The 18,796-nt window shown below is 42.8% G+C and overlaps 5 protein-coding genes across 7 annotated transcripts in view; 2 read left to right on the forward strand and 3 right to left on the reverse strand.

The window, feature by feature from the left end:
* Positions 1–4,754, reverse strand: part of tanc2b (tetratricopeptide repeat, ankyrin repeat and coiled-coil containing 2b) — a 143,537-nt gene extending 138,783 nt beyond the window's left edge. Inside the window, 1 exon segment of the mRNA XM_047608809.1 lies at positions 4,318–4,754. The gene's annotated coding sequence lies outside the window, so the exon portion shown is untranslated.
* A 1,904-nt stretch (positions 4,755–6,658) lies between these two features.
* Positions 6,659–10,361, forward strand: LOC125021923. The gene is made up of 7 exons (XM_047608122.1): positions 6,659–6,944; positions 7,912–8,031; positions 8,200–8,371; positions 8,572–9,585; positions 9,699–9,805; positions 9,876–9,995; positions 10,222–10,361. The coding sequence occupies exons 1-4, from the start codon at positions 6,936–6,938 to the stop codon at positions 9,330–9,332; spliced, it is 1,062 nt and encodes a 353-aa protein (XP_047464078.1). The 5' UTR covers positions 6,659–6,935; the 3' UTR covers positions 9,333–9,585; positions 9,699–9,805; positions 9,876–9,995; positions 10,222–10,361.
* Positions 10,362–10,388: 27 nt separating this feature from the next.
* Positions 10,389–14,275, reverse strand: cntd1 (cyclin N-terminal domain containing 1). Its single transcript, XM_047608123.1, has 7 exons — positions 13,973–14,275; positions 12,359–12,434; positions 12,097–12,268; positions 11,834–11,996; positions 11,559–11,703; positions 10,615–10,711; positions 10,389–10,530 (listed from the first exon to the last, which is right to left on the reverse strand). Exons 1-7 carry the CDS (start codon positions 14,142–14,144, stop codon positions 10,423–10,425), a joined length of 933 nt encoding a protein of 310 aa, XP_047464079.1. The 5' UTR covers positions 14,145–14,275; the 3' UTR covers positions 10,389–10,422.
* A 70-nt stretch (positions 14,276–14,345) lies between these two features.
* Positions 14,346–16,193, forward strand: LOC125021927 (cytochrome c oxidase assembly factor 3 homolog, mitochondrial). The gene is made up of 2 exons (XM_047608125.1): positions 14,346–14,705; positions 15,632–16,193. Exons 1-2 carry the CDS (start codon positions 14,510–14,512, stop codon positions 15,733–15,735), a joined length of 300 nt encoding a protein of 99 aa, XP_047464081.1. The 5' UTR covers positions 14,346–14,509; the 3' UTR covers positions 15,736–16,193.
* Positions 16,194–16,297: 104 nt separating this feature from the next.
* Positions 16,298–18,796, reverse strand: part of wnk4a (WNK lysine deficient protein kinase 4a) — a 39,765-nt gene continuing 37,266 nt past the window's right edge. For all 3 annotated transcript variants that reach the window (XM_047608120.1, XM_047608121.1, XM_047608119.1), the window contains 3 exons: positions 18,374–18,579; positions 18,166–18,260; positions 16,298–18,070 (listed from right to left, as the gene is read on the reverse strand). In XM_047608120.1, the coding sequence (XP_047464076.1) occupies positions 18,068–18,070; positions 18,166–18,260; positions 18,374–18,579 (304 nt within the window). In that variant the 3' untranslated portion in view covers positions 16,298–18,067. The remainder of the gene's footprint in view (positions 18,071–18,165; positions 18,261–18,373; positions 18,580–18,796) is intronic.

The raw sequence follows: 18,796 nt of genomic DNA on the forward strand, positions 1-18,796 counted from the left end.
CATCTACTCAAAGCCAACGTGGAACTAGCAGGTGAGTCGAACTGCACTCATCAGAACTCCCTTCACACAGACAGACAGACAGACAGACAGACAGCAGCAGCAGCAGCTAACCACAGCGATATTTTTTTCTGACAGAAAAGCAGAAAGATGAAACGGCCCGGCTCACCTCCGAGTCCGGTCACTAACAAGAGAGAGCGGAGCGCTAAGAAGACGCCCTTTTCCGCATCATTATTGCATAATCAAAGGGCCACACTGGAACGGGGGGACATGCCTGAGGAGAATCCGTCTCTCATTAAAGGAGTTCAGCGCGCCGCCGTTCCTTCCAAATGAGGCAATTTCGGAGTGTTTCGCAGACAATCTGGTACATCTTTATCCACCGACTCCTTAACATACTGGAGCCGCGGCTGCCTGTTGCCGGTGTACTGCCAAGTTATTTATATAGCTCAATACAGCGAATTTTCCTCATGGGGCTTATGCGACACCCCCTATCCTTAATCCTTCCGTCTGGATCGGGGGACAAAATGAACGAAAAATTTACGAAAAGAAAACAGTTCCCTTCTCCAGGATTTACACACAGATACTTGGGCTGTGTTGGTCTGCTCTGCTTTCCCATGCATTTCTAATACGACTGCCTTGCCCACTCTAGGGGGCACAAATTGACTTACTGTCCAATAAATTATGACCAAAACATCAATTTTAATTCCCTTCACGCTGCGTTTTTTCCATAAACTGATGATTCATACCAAAATATACACAAATCTAAAGTGGGCAGCATTTGTTTTTTCTCTTTTTTTTCTTTTTTCGTTTCCTGGTTTCATGGACTGCCTTTCCTGATTAAACAAGAATAAAGAGTGCCATTCGCCTCAACACCCGAGGGGGAAATGAATCAAAACATCCCGGTAGGACGACACCTTTATCCCCCCGTGCAGGAAACAATCTCACATTTTCAGAGCTGATAAGATTCAGAGAGCGGCGCTACTGCCTGGTTTGGCTTGTGGATGCACACGGAAAAGAGCCGTTTTACCTCATTAAACACGAGACCTTTTCAAATCTGAAAGAGCAGTCAAACATTCTTGAGAGGCTGGGAGCCTCTTAATTAACTCCAGCTACTTTGGAGAATACAAAGTATTGTAGATTTACGATGAATCGTAAAAGCTGCACCGCGTTATGCTATGCTAATCTGTAATATTTTACACGTTCTGCACATTTTATCTGCTGAGCCTTTTCCACGAACCTGCTTTGCCTCAACCGACCTCATCTGCTCCTGATTTAATCAGAGATCTCCTGCGTTTCCGAGGGCCGACTCTCAGTGACCCGCAGAATAAGAATGTGCTTGAACATTTCAGCTCTGGGATTAACTGAAAAGATCGATAGCCGTACTAAAAGGAGAGGCGCTCTGGTCAAGAATTTCACTCGTTATATCTCCCTTACATTCAGACCTACGTCGACTGTTTTCTGTTGGGGGGAAATGGTAATTCTCTATCTTCTCCATCTACCAAATTAAATCAAAAATAATATGATCTTTGTCCGTGCCCTATAGAAAGATACACAGATTTTTCTGATCTGACAAATGACTGATGAAATCTTTTTTTCAGTGTCTGGAAATGCTACGGTTAAACTTTGGTTAGATGTAAGAAAACATCATGCAATTGTTCTCAATAACAGTATATATGGTTCATTATGGTTAAAGGACGTTTATCATCATAGTTACAATGATAACACTTGAGAGTAGTCGTGATTATGTTTCAGCTGAAAATGGAAAAACACACAGCAGCCTTCCATGTTAAAACGCCGCGTTTTGTTTACCCATCCATCCACCCCATTGTTTTAGGTCACAATGACGGAGGCTGGGAACATAAATACGAGTGTCACCGCAATCGCCGTTTTAGGAATATTTGTATGTCTCTACCCGGCAAGAAAAACATTTCTAATAAGGGCGGACCGCTGGCTTCGTTCACACGGACTTCACATTTACATTTATTCAACCTGATTGAAATCCAACTTGTTTACACTGTTTACACGGAGGCTAAATAAAACAAATCTGTTTACACGTCTTGAAACATCAATTCCTCGAAACTACAGATTCCTTTTTTCAAGTTGCTCGGCTCGGCGTGGAGCCGGAAACACAACAAAAGGAGTGTGTGTGTTCTTGTACAGCTATCTTTCCGTGGACCCACTTCAACACCACCGGAGTGAGGACATTTGTTGCTTTTTCGCAAATTTAAAGGATTAAGACTTTTTAGGGTAAAAGTTACAAGTAGGTTATGGTACGGATTATGGTTATGGTGAGGCACTCAGCTGAGACGGTTAGGGAATGAATGTCCTCACAGAAGATGGTCCCCACCTGTTTCTGTGGGTGTGTTTTTTGGTTGTTAACTTTCTAGACAACATTGCTTTCATCCATTAGAAGAAGATGACACACAGACGGACAAATGCTTTCCACAGCACTGCCCATAATGAGTCTGGCCTTGTTCATCATTTTTGAACAAGTCGTTGTTCTGCTTCTTCCACGTTTCTGTCCCTCCTGGAATCACGTCACCTCCCTCGACGTTTACCTCACATTTATTTTGGATTTATTACAACCAGAGAGAAGCGATCAGATAAGTGTTTACATGGTTTTTATGAGATAATATTTTCCCGTTGAACAGATTGTAAAGATAGTTACGCTCAACCTTTCAATCTGATTGAAACTTCCTTCTCATCAGATCAGTCTGTTTCAAATGAGGCGGTAACATGAGGCCTTTTTATTCTGATTAGCAGCGGAGCATTAGTGAAGCGAGTTCGATGCAACCAAAAAAAAATGATGAATGATTTGCTTTCAGCAATAAATTACATTCGACCTGCACCATTCAGACATAGTGAGTTCAGACTGGATCCTCTTAGTGTCAGTTCTGATTTAAAGATGCATACTATGTTTTATTTATACAGTACGTTTCTTAAGTACAGTCAAAGACCGAAGGCTGTTTCATGTCAACGTAAGTTTCTGAGAAAACCTTTGCGGCAGAATCTTTCCGTGTTGACCTTTGGCCTGTCAGTGAGCGTGAACGGAGGGGACTGCGTTGGCTCAGGCTGTGGAAAACAGGGCCTTGTCGCTACTACTCCCCCCTCCCCATCCACCCCCAAGCACCCCTCTGAGCGGGGAGAGATAAGCACTGAAAGACAAAAACTTTAGGGCTGGTCGGCTGAAAAAGAAAAACATCATGATCTCATAATGGAAAACCTTGACGCTGTGAACTCACAGATGTGTGTCGGGACTGAAGGTAGCAGGAGAGGAGCCAAACTAGCGCATGTCACTGATGTGATGAGAGAATGCTTTGAGGATGGCTGTCTTTTATCTACGCCAAGCCGAGCTGACAACCAAGAACTTGAAAAAAAGGAAAAAAAACGTACAGCGAGACAGCAGTCATCTCCAGCCTCATACAAAAACCATGAGCGCTGGCGCCCAAACCTTACTTGTGTGCAGACCTACTTTTCTGATAAATGCTTTATCACAGCAGTCCTCTGTATCCAATAAAGGCACAGCATTGTGTTATAGTCTGTGTGTAAACTACATGCCTTGCCAGTGATGCTTTTTCCATTTTACAAATCTTCGCCGTGCTGAATCGTAACCATGAAAAACAAAACCTGCTAGGGAGCTGCCTTCCGAGGCTCGGGCTCACTTTCCCTCCATATAAAGTGCCGAATGGTGATCATAGGGAAATAAGTGTTTTCCCCCCACCAAACAACAGACATTACACAGATTAACAGCCTTTGCAGAAACATACTATTACCACATAAGTCCCTGTCGAGAAGGACCAGATGTCAGATAATAGGCTGTGCAGAGTGAGGTAGGTGCTGGCCTGGAGCCACTGAACAAGTAAGAACAGCTTCTTCCATATAAACCTCTTCACTTTATGGACAGCTTGTTGTCTGGGTGGGCAATCCCCCCTCTCTTGCACCCTGATTGTATAATCGGTCTAACCTTTAAATCAATTAGATGCTGCAAGGTCTTCGTTTCACCTCTCCAACATTTCAATCTCATGTAGGATAAATGCTCCACACATGTTGCAGTCTTAAGATGAAAACAAAAGAAATGCTTGCCATTCTGCACAAAGGAGCAGCTAAGTCTATCTCATTAAACACTACTGGGGGTGTTTATTGGCTTAGCCGGCTGGCTGAGCTTTGCCTATGAGCAGCACCAACATAGAAGCTTTGTAGGTAACAGACAAGGTGCTGCAAGAGCCTGACACCCCTTGATTTGTACATGAAGGTAAAAATCCTCCCAACTCTGAAACGAAGGAGAAAGAGCAGAAGCCAATGCACGAAACGAGAGATTACCTTTTCTAGACTTGAACCTCTGTTTTTCTGACCATCGCCTTCCTTCCTTCCTTCCACTGCCGCCGCCGCCGCTGCTGCTGCTGCTGTTGATGATCCGGTGTCTGCTGCAGCGCTCCGTGCGGATCCTCAGTCCAAAACTGCACGTTTCTCCAATCAGTCCGAAATAGCGACTCCTAAAAAAAAATAAAAAAATAACTGCTGCGCCGGTAAAGGCGGCTGCGTTCACTCCAAAGCGCAGAAGACAGTCACGCCAGCGACTCAGTCCACGAGCGGCGCAGGCTCGGTCCGCAGCAGGTAGCAGCGCCCCGGACTGACGGCTACTTCTCAGCCGCAGGAGGTGCCAAGAGTCGGTGCCATTCACAAGTAAAAGTCACGTGTTTGTGTGTGCATGTGTGGGGAGGGGTTGGGGGTATATATATATATATATGTGTGTGTGTGTGTGTATATATGTGGGTGTGTGTGTGCGTGTGTGTGTGCGTGTGCGCTGCGCAGTCAGAGCCAGTCGGTGCCCAGTGCCACGCAGCGCTGCAACACGGGCTGCTGGGGTTGCTGTTGTCCTCCAGCTCGCCGCTTGGTCAAGTCATCCATTCCACACACACACACACCACATCCGGGTTCTCTTTCAAAATAAAATAAAAATAAAAACAACATTTGGCAATGTTCACGCACAGCACGATTAAAATATCCGCATTCGAAAATATTCCAAAATAGACCCATACGTGAACACGTTTCCGCTTTTACTCGCACTCTCATCTCAGACCGCGCGCTCGCCGCCAGACGGAGAGCACAAACATGCAGTTAAAGAGGAGGGGGGTGGGAGTATGATCTTAATGAAATATTCATGACGAAAGGAGGCACTAATACCTAAATCATTCATAATTATTCAAGAGAAACAAGGTCGATGCCAATCAAACTTCGATTCCTCTGCCCTGCACACCGCGGCGCTTGACATTTGAAATGATAGATGGAGAGACACATCTCCCTGGCGTCTTCCCCGATCAGTCAATAAAATTACAAGCCCATCAGCCAGAATTACAATTAGGGATGAGGCATGGGTTAAAATGAAGCAGGCACTCTGCTTGATGGTGGTGTAATGTTGAATGGGCTCAAATAGTTCCTTTAATGGATCATAAAAAAATAACTAAAGCACATTAACAAAAATTAAAGGGAAAATTAAAAAAAAAAACTAACTATAGTAATTAATACATCAGGCTTCTGATTATGTCATCTAATTTCCCTCTTTTTGCAAGTTCATTTCACAGATACAAAAACCTTCCCCTGTAGTGATTTGGGACTTTTTGCATCTTAACCATCTTGCAGCATTTACTTACCACTCCTAACCTTTTATTATTATTATTATTATTATCCCCGTGATAAGACTAAGGTTTGCTTATTATATTTATGCTCTAAATCATATACCACAACCACGTTTCTGCAACATTTGACGCAAATTATGATATGACAGCATCACATGTCTCAGTTTGTAAGCCCTGAAACAAAGTTTATCCTTTGGACTTAACAGACAGAAAGTACAAATATTTGTACTTTAAAGGTCCCCGCTCTGCAAATGCTAATGAGAAATACCTGAGGGAGGCCTCGGGAAACTGTTGTCTTTTGTGACACAGTGTGACACAGTGTGTGTGTGTGAGTCAGTGATGGATGAGGTGGTCACAGATAGCCGGCCATTTGAGCCGCCCTCACCTCTGGAAACACATATGCCTCCACTAGCACTGAATCAAATCCCGGCAGAGCTTTCTCAGTCTTCCCCCTGAATCTCAGTCTGTCTGGATGTGAAGAATGAAAACAGTAACAGTGAGCGTGCACCCTGCGTTCCCTTTAGCAGACTGCAGGAGGAGGTGAGATTAATGGGGGGTTAACGCAAGATTGCAGAGAGATCAGCAGAGTCGTGGGGAGCCGGAGAAGTAAGAGACTAGGCGAAGCCCGGCCCTGGGTCTCTCTAATAATCTGCTGCAGCTCTTGCTCCTCAAGCTTCATCACATGTGGTGCCAGCGTGAGACGTGAAGATCACGGCTTTTGTCACATGCATGTGGTCGGGAGGGAGCGGAGATCCTCGAGAATTTATTCAAATGTGGCTTCACACCACGATTCACACCCAATGTGTAAAATGTATATGCATATGTGAACGGTATATAATTTTACGGCAACAGAAAATGAAGGGCAGCTCCAAATCTGCAGTAGCAACAGTGAGCATAGCAACAGTTGCCAAGGAGAGACATGGCAGGTCCCTAAAGAGCTGATTTGTTCATTTGGTAAGTCAGCCATATAACAGAAAATCCCCTCAGGACCTTATTTCTAGAACTGCAACAGCAAAATCTATTCTCTAAGGAAAAGTCTAAATAATTTTTAACTCAGTAAAAAAATAAAAAAATAAATAAATAAAATATATATATAACCTGATGTAAAAGCTAAAAACACTATGAGGAAAAAAACCGGAAGCGCAACATCTCCGTTAATGAGCGTCATTTAATTGACGCACAGAACTCTGGTCTCCATGGAAACGCGTCATTTGAACAGAAGTCAACTTCACAGCTTCCTGTCACTGGGTCCCGCTTTAACACCGATCCAGCTGAAGAGTAAATTCAAAGGGCGTTGCACTGATGTTTAAGGTAATACTAATGTAATGAGTCAGAAACGTGTTTTCTCCATCAGGACGCTCGTAAAAGAAATTACAATCGATTTAAAGTTTTTATTTTTATTTTTTTTATTTATTTATTTTTTAATGTAAATATCTAAAGATTAATTTATTTGAAACCTTTTCTTCGATTTCACTCATGTTTAAGACTTAAAAAATAAAAAAATAAATAAATATAATCTTCCGCTCAAAAGAAAGGGGGATTTCAGTTTTTCAGTTTGTTAAGATAAAGCTGAAATTGTATTTTAGTGAGGGTAAGATGGCTGTACTCACTCATGTGAAAAGTTCTAATCTAAATCGTGAATCTTTTGAGTTTGCTTTACTTCTTTAAATAATATTAAAACATTTGCATCGTCTTAATAAAAAAAATGTAATTTTATGTATTTTTTCAACCTATTTTCTCGTGCAAATCACTTGATAAATATTGACAACAGATAAAATCATTCTGTACTCTAAAAACTCAAATGACGTTTATGCAGATTTTACATTGTATGCAGATTGCACATGGTTTTATTCACTGTTCATAGACCTCTGTCTTTTTAACTGTTCTTCCGAAACCACTGCACAATTTACCGGGGGATTGTGTATTTGCATATTTATTGGCACACGGACATATTCACTGTGTCCAATAACAAAGATGCTTGCATATACAGATCACAGAAGTGTGGGTGCAGGTGTAGACATGCATTGTGATTTTTAAAACCAAACACAGAGTCGCAGTTACGTGGAAGTCATGTGACGCAGTTCATTTGTGTCAAGTGTACTCAGAACTTTTATATTATTCTACCAGACTAAAATGAAATTAACAATACTAGGAAAGAAGATAAAAACGTGTGGGGCATGAAGGAACGTCTACATTTGGAGTGCTGGGTGCTGCAGACGTGCAAAGTCATGCAGAAAATCTATTTTTCATTACCCGTTCTGAATTTATGTTGTGTCAGAATCGGGACCATAGGTGGAATAAAGAGAGGGGAGGTACAGAGGCGAAGCAAGTCGCTCCTACCATGCAGACTTTTTCGACGCTGCTGCACCCCAAGCCGGCTGCAAAGAAGGCCTCAAAGGTAACGAGATTTAGCGTTAAAAAAAGGCATACGTACGACTAGGAGTCACACCAGCTGTGAACTATACAAACAGTATTTTCATAACAGCGACATCCAGTATCCCCTCAAGTAATACAGCTTTCCAAGACAGTCTCACACTCCAAAAACCTCTTTGCTTGCCACCTGCAGTCGTCCCCCTGCAGCTCTGGGAAAAGTGTTTCATCTAAACCAGGGAGTCTGCGGAACAAAGGTTCAGTGTCCTGCCTTCAAGCTATCTCCAGCGAAACCCAGAGTATGCGCGGCGAGCTGGCAACGACTTCAAAGGTCCCCCGCAGAGGAAAGCCCCCCCTGGCATTCAGATGTAAGTTTACCAGGATACATTTTGAGCTGCAGGTTATAGCGACATGCGACTGGCCAGTTTTCTCACTGCACGCTGTTTATCTTCCCAACCGTTTTCTTTTCTTTTTTTAAAAGAAATATTAAATGTTATTTGATATATGTTTATTTCGCAAGTATGTTTGATTTCTTTTTCTTTTTTCCCCACGAATCTCCTTTTCCTAGGTGATGTACACCCTGCGCAGCACCACAACAAGCACAAGCCTGAGCATGTGAGGGAAGGAGCATTAAACGGATCCGCGCACGGGGCGGCGAGCAAGCTGACAAAAAGCTGGGATGTCCTGAGGAGCAAGAACAAGATGAAACACCTTTTTAACAGAGCAAACAAAGAGGAGATCGCAGACTCTGAGCTTCCCTTCAGAGCTGAGGATCTGGACAGCTCCCTGCCAGGCACCGCCGGCGTCAAACACTGTCCTATATTTGACACGCAGTCCAGTGAATCTGAAGACGAGGAGTCAGATGACGATGACTTATTAGCTGCCTGGAAGGACGTATTTGAGAGACGTGAGCCTAGTCTGATCACCTTTCCAGGAGCAGTTTGTCGGTCAAGCTTAACTTCCACCAGCTGCTCCGACAGTGCCCATAGCCTGGAGTCTTTCGAATCACATTTAAGTAAGTCAGCAGTTCCAGGTGTTTTATCATCTGTCAGCAGTGATGGATGCGGTTTCACTCTGCCCCTGAAGCAAACAAAGCCACCTCATGGGACTCCGCCGCCACCTTCCGTCGTCACTTTAGCTTGTGCGTCGTCACACGGGTGTAGATTCTCTCAGAGGAAGTCTTCGTGCTCCTCTACCACTGATCTGATCACATTCAGTGAGTCTGAAGAAGAATGGGAAGCAGCCCAGGGACGAGCTTCTGCTGCCAAAGTCCCCCAATCTCATGCAGACATTGCATGTAGAGTCAAAGAAAGGTGGTCACTCAATTAAAACATTTGGTTTTTTATAGATTAACTTCCATAAAAAAAACAATGTTTTGGTTATCCTGCTCTGCTCTGTAGTTTACTGGATGAGTTAACCCATGAGGATGAGGAGGAGGAGGAGGGCGACCAGTGTCGGATCTGCCACGATGGTGACACGTCACCAGGCAACCCGCTGCTGTCGCCCTGCCTGTGTTCAGGAAGTCTACAGTTCGTTCACTTCGAATGCCTGAAGAAGTGGATTGAGACCAAACTTCAGTCAGGTCAGTGAACCGCTGATGAAGCTTAACGTGGTCCACGGAGCGGAGGCAGATTTCAACACCTCATAAAGGTTGCCTAGGAGATAAGTTGAGTCGTGCTGTATCCACGTCTCCAGGGCGGTGTCTCACTGTCGTCCAGAGATGTGAACTTTGTGTCGGGGAGCTCACACTGGACCCTGGTATGTTTGACTGGGACGAGTGTTTCCGAAGACATCACCTGCAGGTAAACTGAGACACAATCACTGAACGGGCAATAAGTGAGGATGAGGATTGACTACCCAGCCTGTTTTTAGCTGGATGACTTCAGCGACCTGTTTCATCAGCGAGAGGCAGGAGGAATGTTGACGTTCAGGTCATTGTTCCCAAGAGCTTTACGACCATCACTGGGACCATCTACCCATTCAGTCTCCAGGGTAACTATATATTCTTTTGATTTATTTTCTTGCACAAAAATACTGTCCGTTGACACAATCCAAATCATTGCTGCCCTTGTTTGGAGGTACAGTGAGACCCCAGGCCAACCCTGAAGGCCAGATGTTATAGTTACATAAGCATTGTAGAGTTACCAAGACACACCTAAAGGTTTTATGGCGCGATTTATTGATTGTTCAGTTGGGTTATCTTATTTTCTGTCTGCAGATGCGTATATGGTCACTGCTTCCTTACCAAATAGGGATGAGACTCCAAAGAAGCAGGAGGAGGAGGAGCAACTCACCAGAGTCATTTGACACTTGACCCACGTTTTTACACCGTGTCTCAATAAATTGCAACGCATCTCATTCGAAGATTTGTGGTGACTGTTCGCAAAGTGATGCAAATAAATAATAAAGGTGTCACAGATTATTTTGCAGGGGAACTGGTGCCAACAATGTGCCCCAGTGTCACACGAGCGAAATCAGAGATGCTCCTCATCGAGATTCCTGTGATGTGGCTCAGTTCTCCAATGACCTGCAACACATTTAAAGGAACTTAATAAAGGAACTTGACTTAAATGGTGAAAACAGAGAGAACAGATATCATGAGTGATTTCACCTGTTCCCAGTTTCTAACATTCAGGATGAATGTGGCCACGGTGATGACGCCGACTCCAAGAAGCATGCAGTCTTCAGTCACTGTCTGAAACTTCTCTCTGGTTGTCAGAGTATTAGTATTAAGAAATGATTTCCTTGTAGCTTCAGAACATCTTTCAACTCACTGGACACTTATTTCACTCTACCATGCACCACTGGCTCAGCACTACATAACAGTTATTGACTGGCTACCAAACACAATGGAGCACTGAACTGCTACAGAGCCACATTTTCATCAGGATATTAAAACCTTCAAATGAATTATGGTCATTGTCTTCTAGATGTGTAAAGACGCCAACTGTTTGCGAACAAGTTGGCTATATCTGCAAAGTTGATAATATGTCACTGCAATAGCCGACCATGGTTTGATTTCACGGTACTGGAAGTTATTAATCGTTGGCAGAACTCACATGTCTGTCTGTGCAAAGGCAGTTTGCCAGAAGCTGCACACACGAGAAGACGATGAGGTGACACTTTTATATCAGCAACAGACCCGGAGAAAAGTTTTGTCTTTCGGTTTAGAAATCAGCTCAGCTAAAATGTGAAACTTTGCTGTATTTCACCTGCAGCTGTTTTCAGTGGAAGAGTTATAAAAATTCACCGGGGTTCTGTGGGGAACCGATGTGGAGTCAAACATTTCCCTCAGATGTTGGCAAAAAAACTCGAGCTCAAACAAATGCAGAAACTATTTTTTTCCAACGTTTCCAATTTTCCAAAACAATCAGTAACCCCCCCTGCGGTACTTGTCTGTCACAGTTTAATAGCTCTTGGGTGAATGTGTTGCATGAGAAACGTGCCAGCTCAAGCCTAAATATTAATTCAAAGCAACACAGGCAGCTGTCAGCTGCTTGTCAAGCTGCTTGTCCACTCTACCATTACAGGAACCATCTGCCCCCCCTCCCATACCTCTGTTCCTTGGATGGTCTGATGCACTGAGTGGTAGTTCTTAACAAGGTGTCGTAGATGGCCGCCCTCTGCAGGCTGACGAACTGGAGAATGTGGTGGCAAAGGTGGTGGAGGCGCTCCACGGGGATGGACGGCTCATTGTGTCCTACAAGCGTTTAGGCACCTTATTCAAACTCTAGCTGGCAAATGAATACAACTGTCTTCATAATGTTCTTTTCATTAGTGCTCCTAATTGGATATAGCTATTTTTTTTTGGTACTTAACCAATTACTTACCAAGCACTTCTAGAAGTATTTCCACATATGTGAGTGGGTTTGGGATATTTAACCTGAATTCAAGCCCCTTTAAGACCATCAGCTCTGACTCCAGGAGTTTCTGTTTGGAAACACTGTATCCGACTGAATGCAGGAAGTTTACAGCAGTGTTGTTGTCAATAATCTAGAAAACGATTGAAAAATTTTGAGTCTAGTTTTTTTTTTTTCTTTTTTTTCCAATCATGAGTCATCACTGAAAGCTGTTAATCGCTGCTGGGACTTACTTGACTGTGCAAAGAGAGTTTGCTCGCCACCTGGACACAGGAGAAGATGATGAGGTGGAATTTATCCTTGAGTTTGTCAAAAATAGCCTCCTCATAACTTCCCGGCAGATCAGTAGCTGCACCCGGAGGTGTGGGTGTGGCGAGCAGATCTGTAAGATGACTGACCATGAACCTGGAGGAGTTAATTATTCACGTGTTGGGCCAAACCGCAGGGTGTGATAGGGAACACTAAAACACTTTCAAATGTGCCACTCCTTCATACCTTTGCAGTAATTCAATGGCATGGTATCCAGCCAGCGGGTCGAGTCTCAGCTCTTTAGTTATCAGGAAGACGTACTCTAGGCAGACAGACAGACAGACAGACAGACAGACAGACAGACAGACAGACAGATAGATAGATAGATAGATAGATAGATAGATAGATAGATAGATACTTTATTTAGTATGATTAGACCATACAAAATACATTTACAGAAATCCAAAAGGTAAAATCTATATAATAAAGTGGCAATCTCAAACATTTCTAACCCTGGGTGATTTGGCGACACCTGTGGTTAATGTTGGTAACAACAAATCTGATTTAAAGTGTCAGGACACAGACTTATTGGAGCAATATAACAAACAAACATCCTTTTTTTTCTTTTTTTAAAAAAAAGAAAAATAAGGAAGTCAGATAATAACTGCCTTTTTTCATTATTCTGTGAGGAAATGTTATCTGATTTATTGTTGCACACTGTATGAGCCTGTAAGCAGCAGGACACATTGAAAGGAGTCGGGTGACTGAGCAGAGAAGTTAAAGGCCTGCAGTTCTTCATCTAACAGGTCACTGTGGCTGCTTCCTCTTCATCTTCCATTACTCCTGTGCCAAAAAATCACTGATTTGTTTTGTAGATGCATTTTTGATGTCCATAATAAAAGTCAGCTTGGGTTTGCATCAGCTGCCATCTCCAATGATAGTACCAATGATTAGTTGGTCATTGGCTGTGTTACATCTGGCAGTAGACTTTACAGTCGTTTATTTTAAATGTAAATTTTGTAAATTTCTGAATGAACTATCAATCCGCAGCCTTAGAGCAGCGATTTAAACCAGCAGTGACAGCACTTTTATCAGGGACGTCCATATGAATTTATTCAAATAAACTGTGTTTTTTTTAGCCGCTCCGTGAGCTACATGCGAGCATATGGGTGTTCATTAGAAGTCATTAACACTGTTTTCCATCTGCTTCTGTGACAAGTTTTGTCTGCTGAGGCGCTGGCAGCTGCTAGACTCGAGGAGTTACTATTGGGAATTGACCTCCATAATGACAGGGCTTATGATTCCAGGTGTGTGAAGGAGTGCAGAGTGATGAAAGGTTACAGGGAGACTTAGGGGGGGCTTTCACAGGGAGCCCTACATGGCTTAGCTTAGTGACAAAGGACAGTGTGCACCCCAAATGAGAGAATAACAGCACGACAATACAAACTGTGTTGTAGGTCAGTTGATAAAAGACAGGAACGTGCAGTACTGTATGTGCAGTGTGCTACAGTTTTACAGCACGGTTTGTGTGTACTCTATAGTTGCATTGACGTGCGTGTACAAGTGTAGGAAAATAAAGCTGTCTGAAAAGAGGAAGTTAACGATTGTCACAGGTGTGTGTGATGTAAGAGAACAAAAAACACTAACTTGGAAAAATAATGGAACAAATGAACTAATTGGGAAAAAAATGACACATTATTCATAAGAATATATATTTATATAACTTAAAAGATTAGGTTTTGTTAGTATATTCACGTAACGGCTGTTAACTATGAATGCACCACAATTAGCTTATTGGCAAAAACGTACAGTTTTTAAATAAAAAGTGTCCAAACTCAGACAGATAAAATGTTTACTCACCAACGAGTCTTTTGTGTTTGAAGTCTCCGCTACATTTTGACAAACCTTGAAGGTTATCCTTGTTTATTTTGTTGAGGTTGATAAGAAAGTCGGTGAGCAGGTCAACCGGTGCTTGGCGAAACTTTAAATTGACGTCAGCTCGTATCGGAGGACAAAGTATCCTTTTCGCCATTGTTGCTACGTATTTTTTCTATGACCATGAAAGTTGGTTATAATGTCGAAAAAAAAAGATGAAACCCTAAAACTAAAGGATTATATTTGCCAGAAGATGGCGCTAAGCCCGCGGTTTTCACTGTAGGAACGTCTTCTAGTGGGAACCAAAAGGCTTTGATGGGGGGCTTATTTGGATGTAGCACCGTGTTGGGTCGTTGGCGGAAGACACATCGACGCTCGTTGCGTTTTGCCCAGATCTCAAAACATATTGATGGGCTACTCACCGCGTTTTTAGACGACTCTAACCCCGGCGGGTCATTTGAAACACAGCGCTGTGTTTATCAGTTGCGAAACAGCAACCGCTCGTCTTTACTCACTGCAGACATGGCTGACAAGACGCCTCCAGAGTCTGAAGCTCGCTATGCAACCAGGGTTGATCCGGCCAAAGAACAGCTTTCTCAGGAGCAGTTGCACTTCATCAGGCAGGTGGAGCTCCAACAGTGGAAGAAGAAAACGACAAAGCTCCGTACACGAAACGTGGTGACAGGGCTCGCCATCGGAGCGCTCGTAGTGGGCATCTGTATCCTTGTCAATGCAAGGTGAACTATGTAACGTTAGCTTAGCATGCTAATGTTACCCCGCGGATGCAGAGGTGTTGGGGTTAAACCGGAGCGCTTTACCGCAGCACGAGTGCTAACTAATCAGAGTAGATTGCATTTTAGTCTTAACTGACATTTACGTGTATAAATGACAAGTTTAATGAGCTGCCTTTCCTTGTATGCTAACACGAGAGACAGAAAGTTTCGTAATAGATTTGGGGTACACCAATAAAGTTGCACACTAATGTTATGTGTTGAAAGTATTTATGTAAGTAATTAGAATTAAGTTTAATTCAGTATACGATTTAAATATGCCAAACCTAAAGATTCTGTTAGCAATTGAGTGAGCTACTGTCACGCCTTCCGGGTGTTCCAGCCTTGTTCCCTGAACGCATCACCGGGCAGCTTATAATGACAGGTGTAAAGGATAACATGACATTCCCCACAAATGTTCAAATACAAGACATACTGAGCATTTTCTACACGCCTGGTGGCATCATGGTCGTTCAAATGACCTTGGAGAGACTGAAGACAATCTTTTGAGCGTTTGTTTAAATTAAGCAGTGCTCTGGATATTTATATTTTGTTATTTGTTTATATTGAGAATTTTATTTATTTGAGTCATGCATCATTTTCCATGTACTTTTGTATTTTTCTTGCCAGAAATGAACCTCCAATATAACTTTCTACATGAGTAAGGACAGACAAAATATAAGTAAACCTTCCCAGGGTACTGCACGACAATTTTAGTTTGTAGCTATATCTAATAGATGTAGTGGTAAATTTAGTTTATTCTCTAAACTGGTAGTTGACTAGATTAAACTGGCATAAGATCAGCTACTGATGTCCTTTGTCATGTGTATTATGTATTTCAAATATTCTCCTTGACCATTTGCTCCCACGTCAGACGGCTACACATTTTTTTCAGTCTCCCAGGAGCGAATCATGGACGAGATCGACGAGGAGGCCAAGCGTGCGAGGATGCAGGGACCAAAGACCGGAGCCAACTGAGACAAGCGCGCGTTGTCCTGCCCGTTGTTGGACTGTCCTGCACTCAACCCGAGGGGCGACTTGTGACGCCGCTCATTCGTGTTCCTGGCTGCTGAAGATTTATGTTGAGACAAAACCGAACTTTTTAATCTTGAGGGTGACTGTGTCGTTCTTCTGCTGACTTGAAAATAGATTCGATTAAGCCTCCCGTCAGTACAGAGGACTAATCCACTGACCTCGACATGACGTCCAACGGCCTGGACTGTAGGTTAATTAGCTGAACTTTCCAGCCACGATCATGTAATGTGCATTCAGTATGAAGTGAGTATAGCAAACAAATATCAGTCAGCTGTCGACTTTAAAACTACAGTGGCCTTCAACTAAACAGAATGCCAGTAACACTGCAGAAATGACTCATAAAGTACTTATTATTTATGCTGAAAGTGATGATTTGTAAAATAAAAGTCAGATGTATTAGATATAATGAATGAATGCTTTTTTTTTTAACAGCGATATCTCTGTATCTATAATTAAAAAAAAAAAAAAAGATAGTGGGTGAAGCAGTAAACATAACAAAAGAGCCTTTGTATTTACAATTGCATTTATTTGTGTCAAAATTTAATACATGGAGTCTGATCTAGCCGCCAAATCTTGAGAGTAAAAATATAAAATAAGACATTGTAAGGGAAAAGGCACAGATTCAGCATGGCAGGACAGCAGCTTCAGAAAGCAAATCGTATATCTACATTCATTTTTTTTTTTTTTTTTCTTTTTTAGAAACGTCGAATATATTAGGAATATTACAGGAGTTTGACCCACAAGGAAATTCAGTGTGTGATGTGTATATTTCATAAGGCATCATCTACAGATTCACAGCTTGGGGCTGATTCCTTTACAACCCCACGATATAGTAATTATTTAAAACTGCGCGACAACACGAAAAATTGTGATCGGACATGAACCGGAGAATACCCTCTGTCTCCCTTATGGAAAAATAACCTATTAACTCTTCCTCAAGTTAAACACGAACGTGTTAAATGATTGAGAACTACGACCGAATTCGCTAAAGTGCACAAGGAGCTTGATGAAGACCAAGCCACGGAAAAAAAAAAATATATATATATATATATATAGTATTTTTTGCTCGGGAAAGAATTAAGGTAGCAGAAATATTTAGTTTACTCATAACTTGTAAACATGATCTATAAATGCGCTCTATTATATACACATGTACAGTCGACAGGAGAGCCAGTAGTCTAAAATCTAAGTGGATTTTTCACAATTTATGTCCCTACGTTAAAGCAGACAACGGATTTGAAAAAATAATGTGTATGTCTTACAATTCTTCCCATTTTAAAGTTCTAAAAATAGATTTTCCCTGTGCTGAAGCATCGTAGACGCCAACATGTCTACATGCTTTTCCCCTCAGAACATTTTCACACATACGAAATAATATCTCATTATACCGTCCGCACACTGGGGAACGATCATATTCACTACGTCTGAAAATGTCAGAATTGCAGTCAAACCTCTCCGGGTGACTCGGGTGAAAAAACCGAACATAGACTACAGCTAATTACTGTCATTATCCATATTTGTAATGAGGAAAACTGTACAATGCGTCTGCTCTGGGCTGCCCCCTGTAAGGCAATAATCACAGCTCTACTGGACGAGAATATATTCACGGTGCAGTCGGCAGCTGCAAACTACAGGAAACAAAGTGTGCGACTGTCGGTCAAAGAGTCTGAGCCACATCACTGTGAGCGGACTGATAAAACAGCAGCGAGTCAGACAAGCAGGAAAACGTCGACTATTGTCATTCTGGGTCAAAGTCACGGGAAAGAGCCGCAGAGCTGCAGCGCTTCGTACCATCGTTTGACTGCGTTAATGCAAAAACTTTTCTCAGGGAGAAAAAAAAAAAAAAAAAAACATTTAAAAGAAGCCCTGGCGTGACACTTTGCAGAGGACCGCGGCAGCTCGAGCTGAAGTTTCTCACGTCTGAACCGTTGGGTCTGACATTTTATTTACACGAGGAGGAGGAGGGGGGGGGGGAAATGAAGTTGTCACGTCTAACATGAACCAGACTTGGTCGGTGTTCTGCGCTTCAGCTGCAATAAATTCACCAGATCTGATGAAGCTCTGCAAACCGGATTTTGTTCCTGTGTGAATCCAGCTTTGCTGAGGACAGCTTTTATACATTTGAGGTAAGTGGCTACTGGCAGACGGAAGCAGGTTGCCAATTGGTGCGCCAGCGAATGATTTAAAGCGATCCTCCTACAGGACAGGTTTGACCATTGCAGTCACACTTCAGATGAGGTAGTCCAGATATACAGCATGCTTGGCTGAGAGTTTCTCACTAGTAAAAAAAAAAAAAAAGAGAAAAAGAAATAAGCAATGCATTTTTATAGTTTTTAATAACGCAATAAAGTTTTTAATGCAGCCTTCACTCACCATTCTACTTATGTCAGTGGCAAAGGTGACACCTTTGCTGGGTTTATCCTGTGAGCCGCTGCTGCTCCCTCCGAGAGAGTTTCTCCTAATGATGCCTTGGAAAACACAGCGCACGGATTATAAAACGTACCGGGTCGTAAAGCTGCCACATGTTTACGAGGCAGCGGCTCTGATGAGTTTCGAAAAGAAACGCGATATTCCTCCTCACCTGGGATCGGCAGCATGTCCAAGCGCTGCAGGCTGTTCCTGCGGGACGGGGGGAAGCCGCTCCCCTTGGACAGACGCCGCTGTCGGCTGGACAGCATAGCAGCAGGAGAGACGATGCCCGGGGGGGGGACCTTCCCCATCCTCTCGTACAGCTCCTCGATCTCCTTCTTCTGCGCGGCCTGCAGGGCCTGAACCTCTGTCAGATGCCTGAATGAGATCAAGAGAAAATACCTTTATGCAGCAAAAGGTGAGCATCCGAGGTCTTTCCTTAACAGTAAAACAAAACCACTAAAAAAAATCCTAAATATGCATGGATTGATTTGCTTTAACTTCGCTTTTAAAATTAAATTGTTGCGTTCGGTCTTGAAACAGAAACGTCATGACCATTTGCATGCCAAAGCTAAGTTTCACTCATTGCATTTAA

Source organism: Mugil cephalus, chromosome 16 (genome assembly GCF_022458985.1).
Source record: "Mugil cephalus isolate CIBA_MC_2020 chromosome 16, CIBA_Mcephalus_1.1, whole genome shotgun sequence".
Lineage (NCBI taxonomy): Eukaryota > Metazoa > Chordata > Actinopteri > Mugiliformes > Mugilidae > Mugil > Mugil cephalus.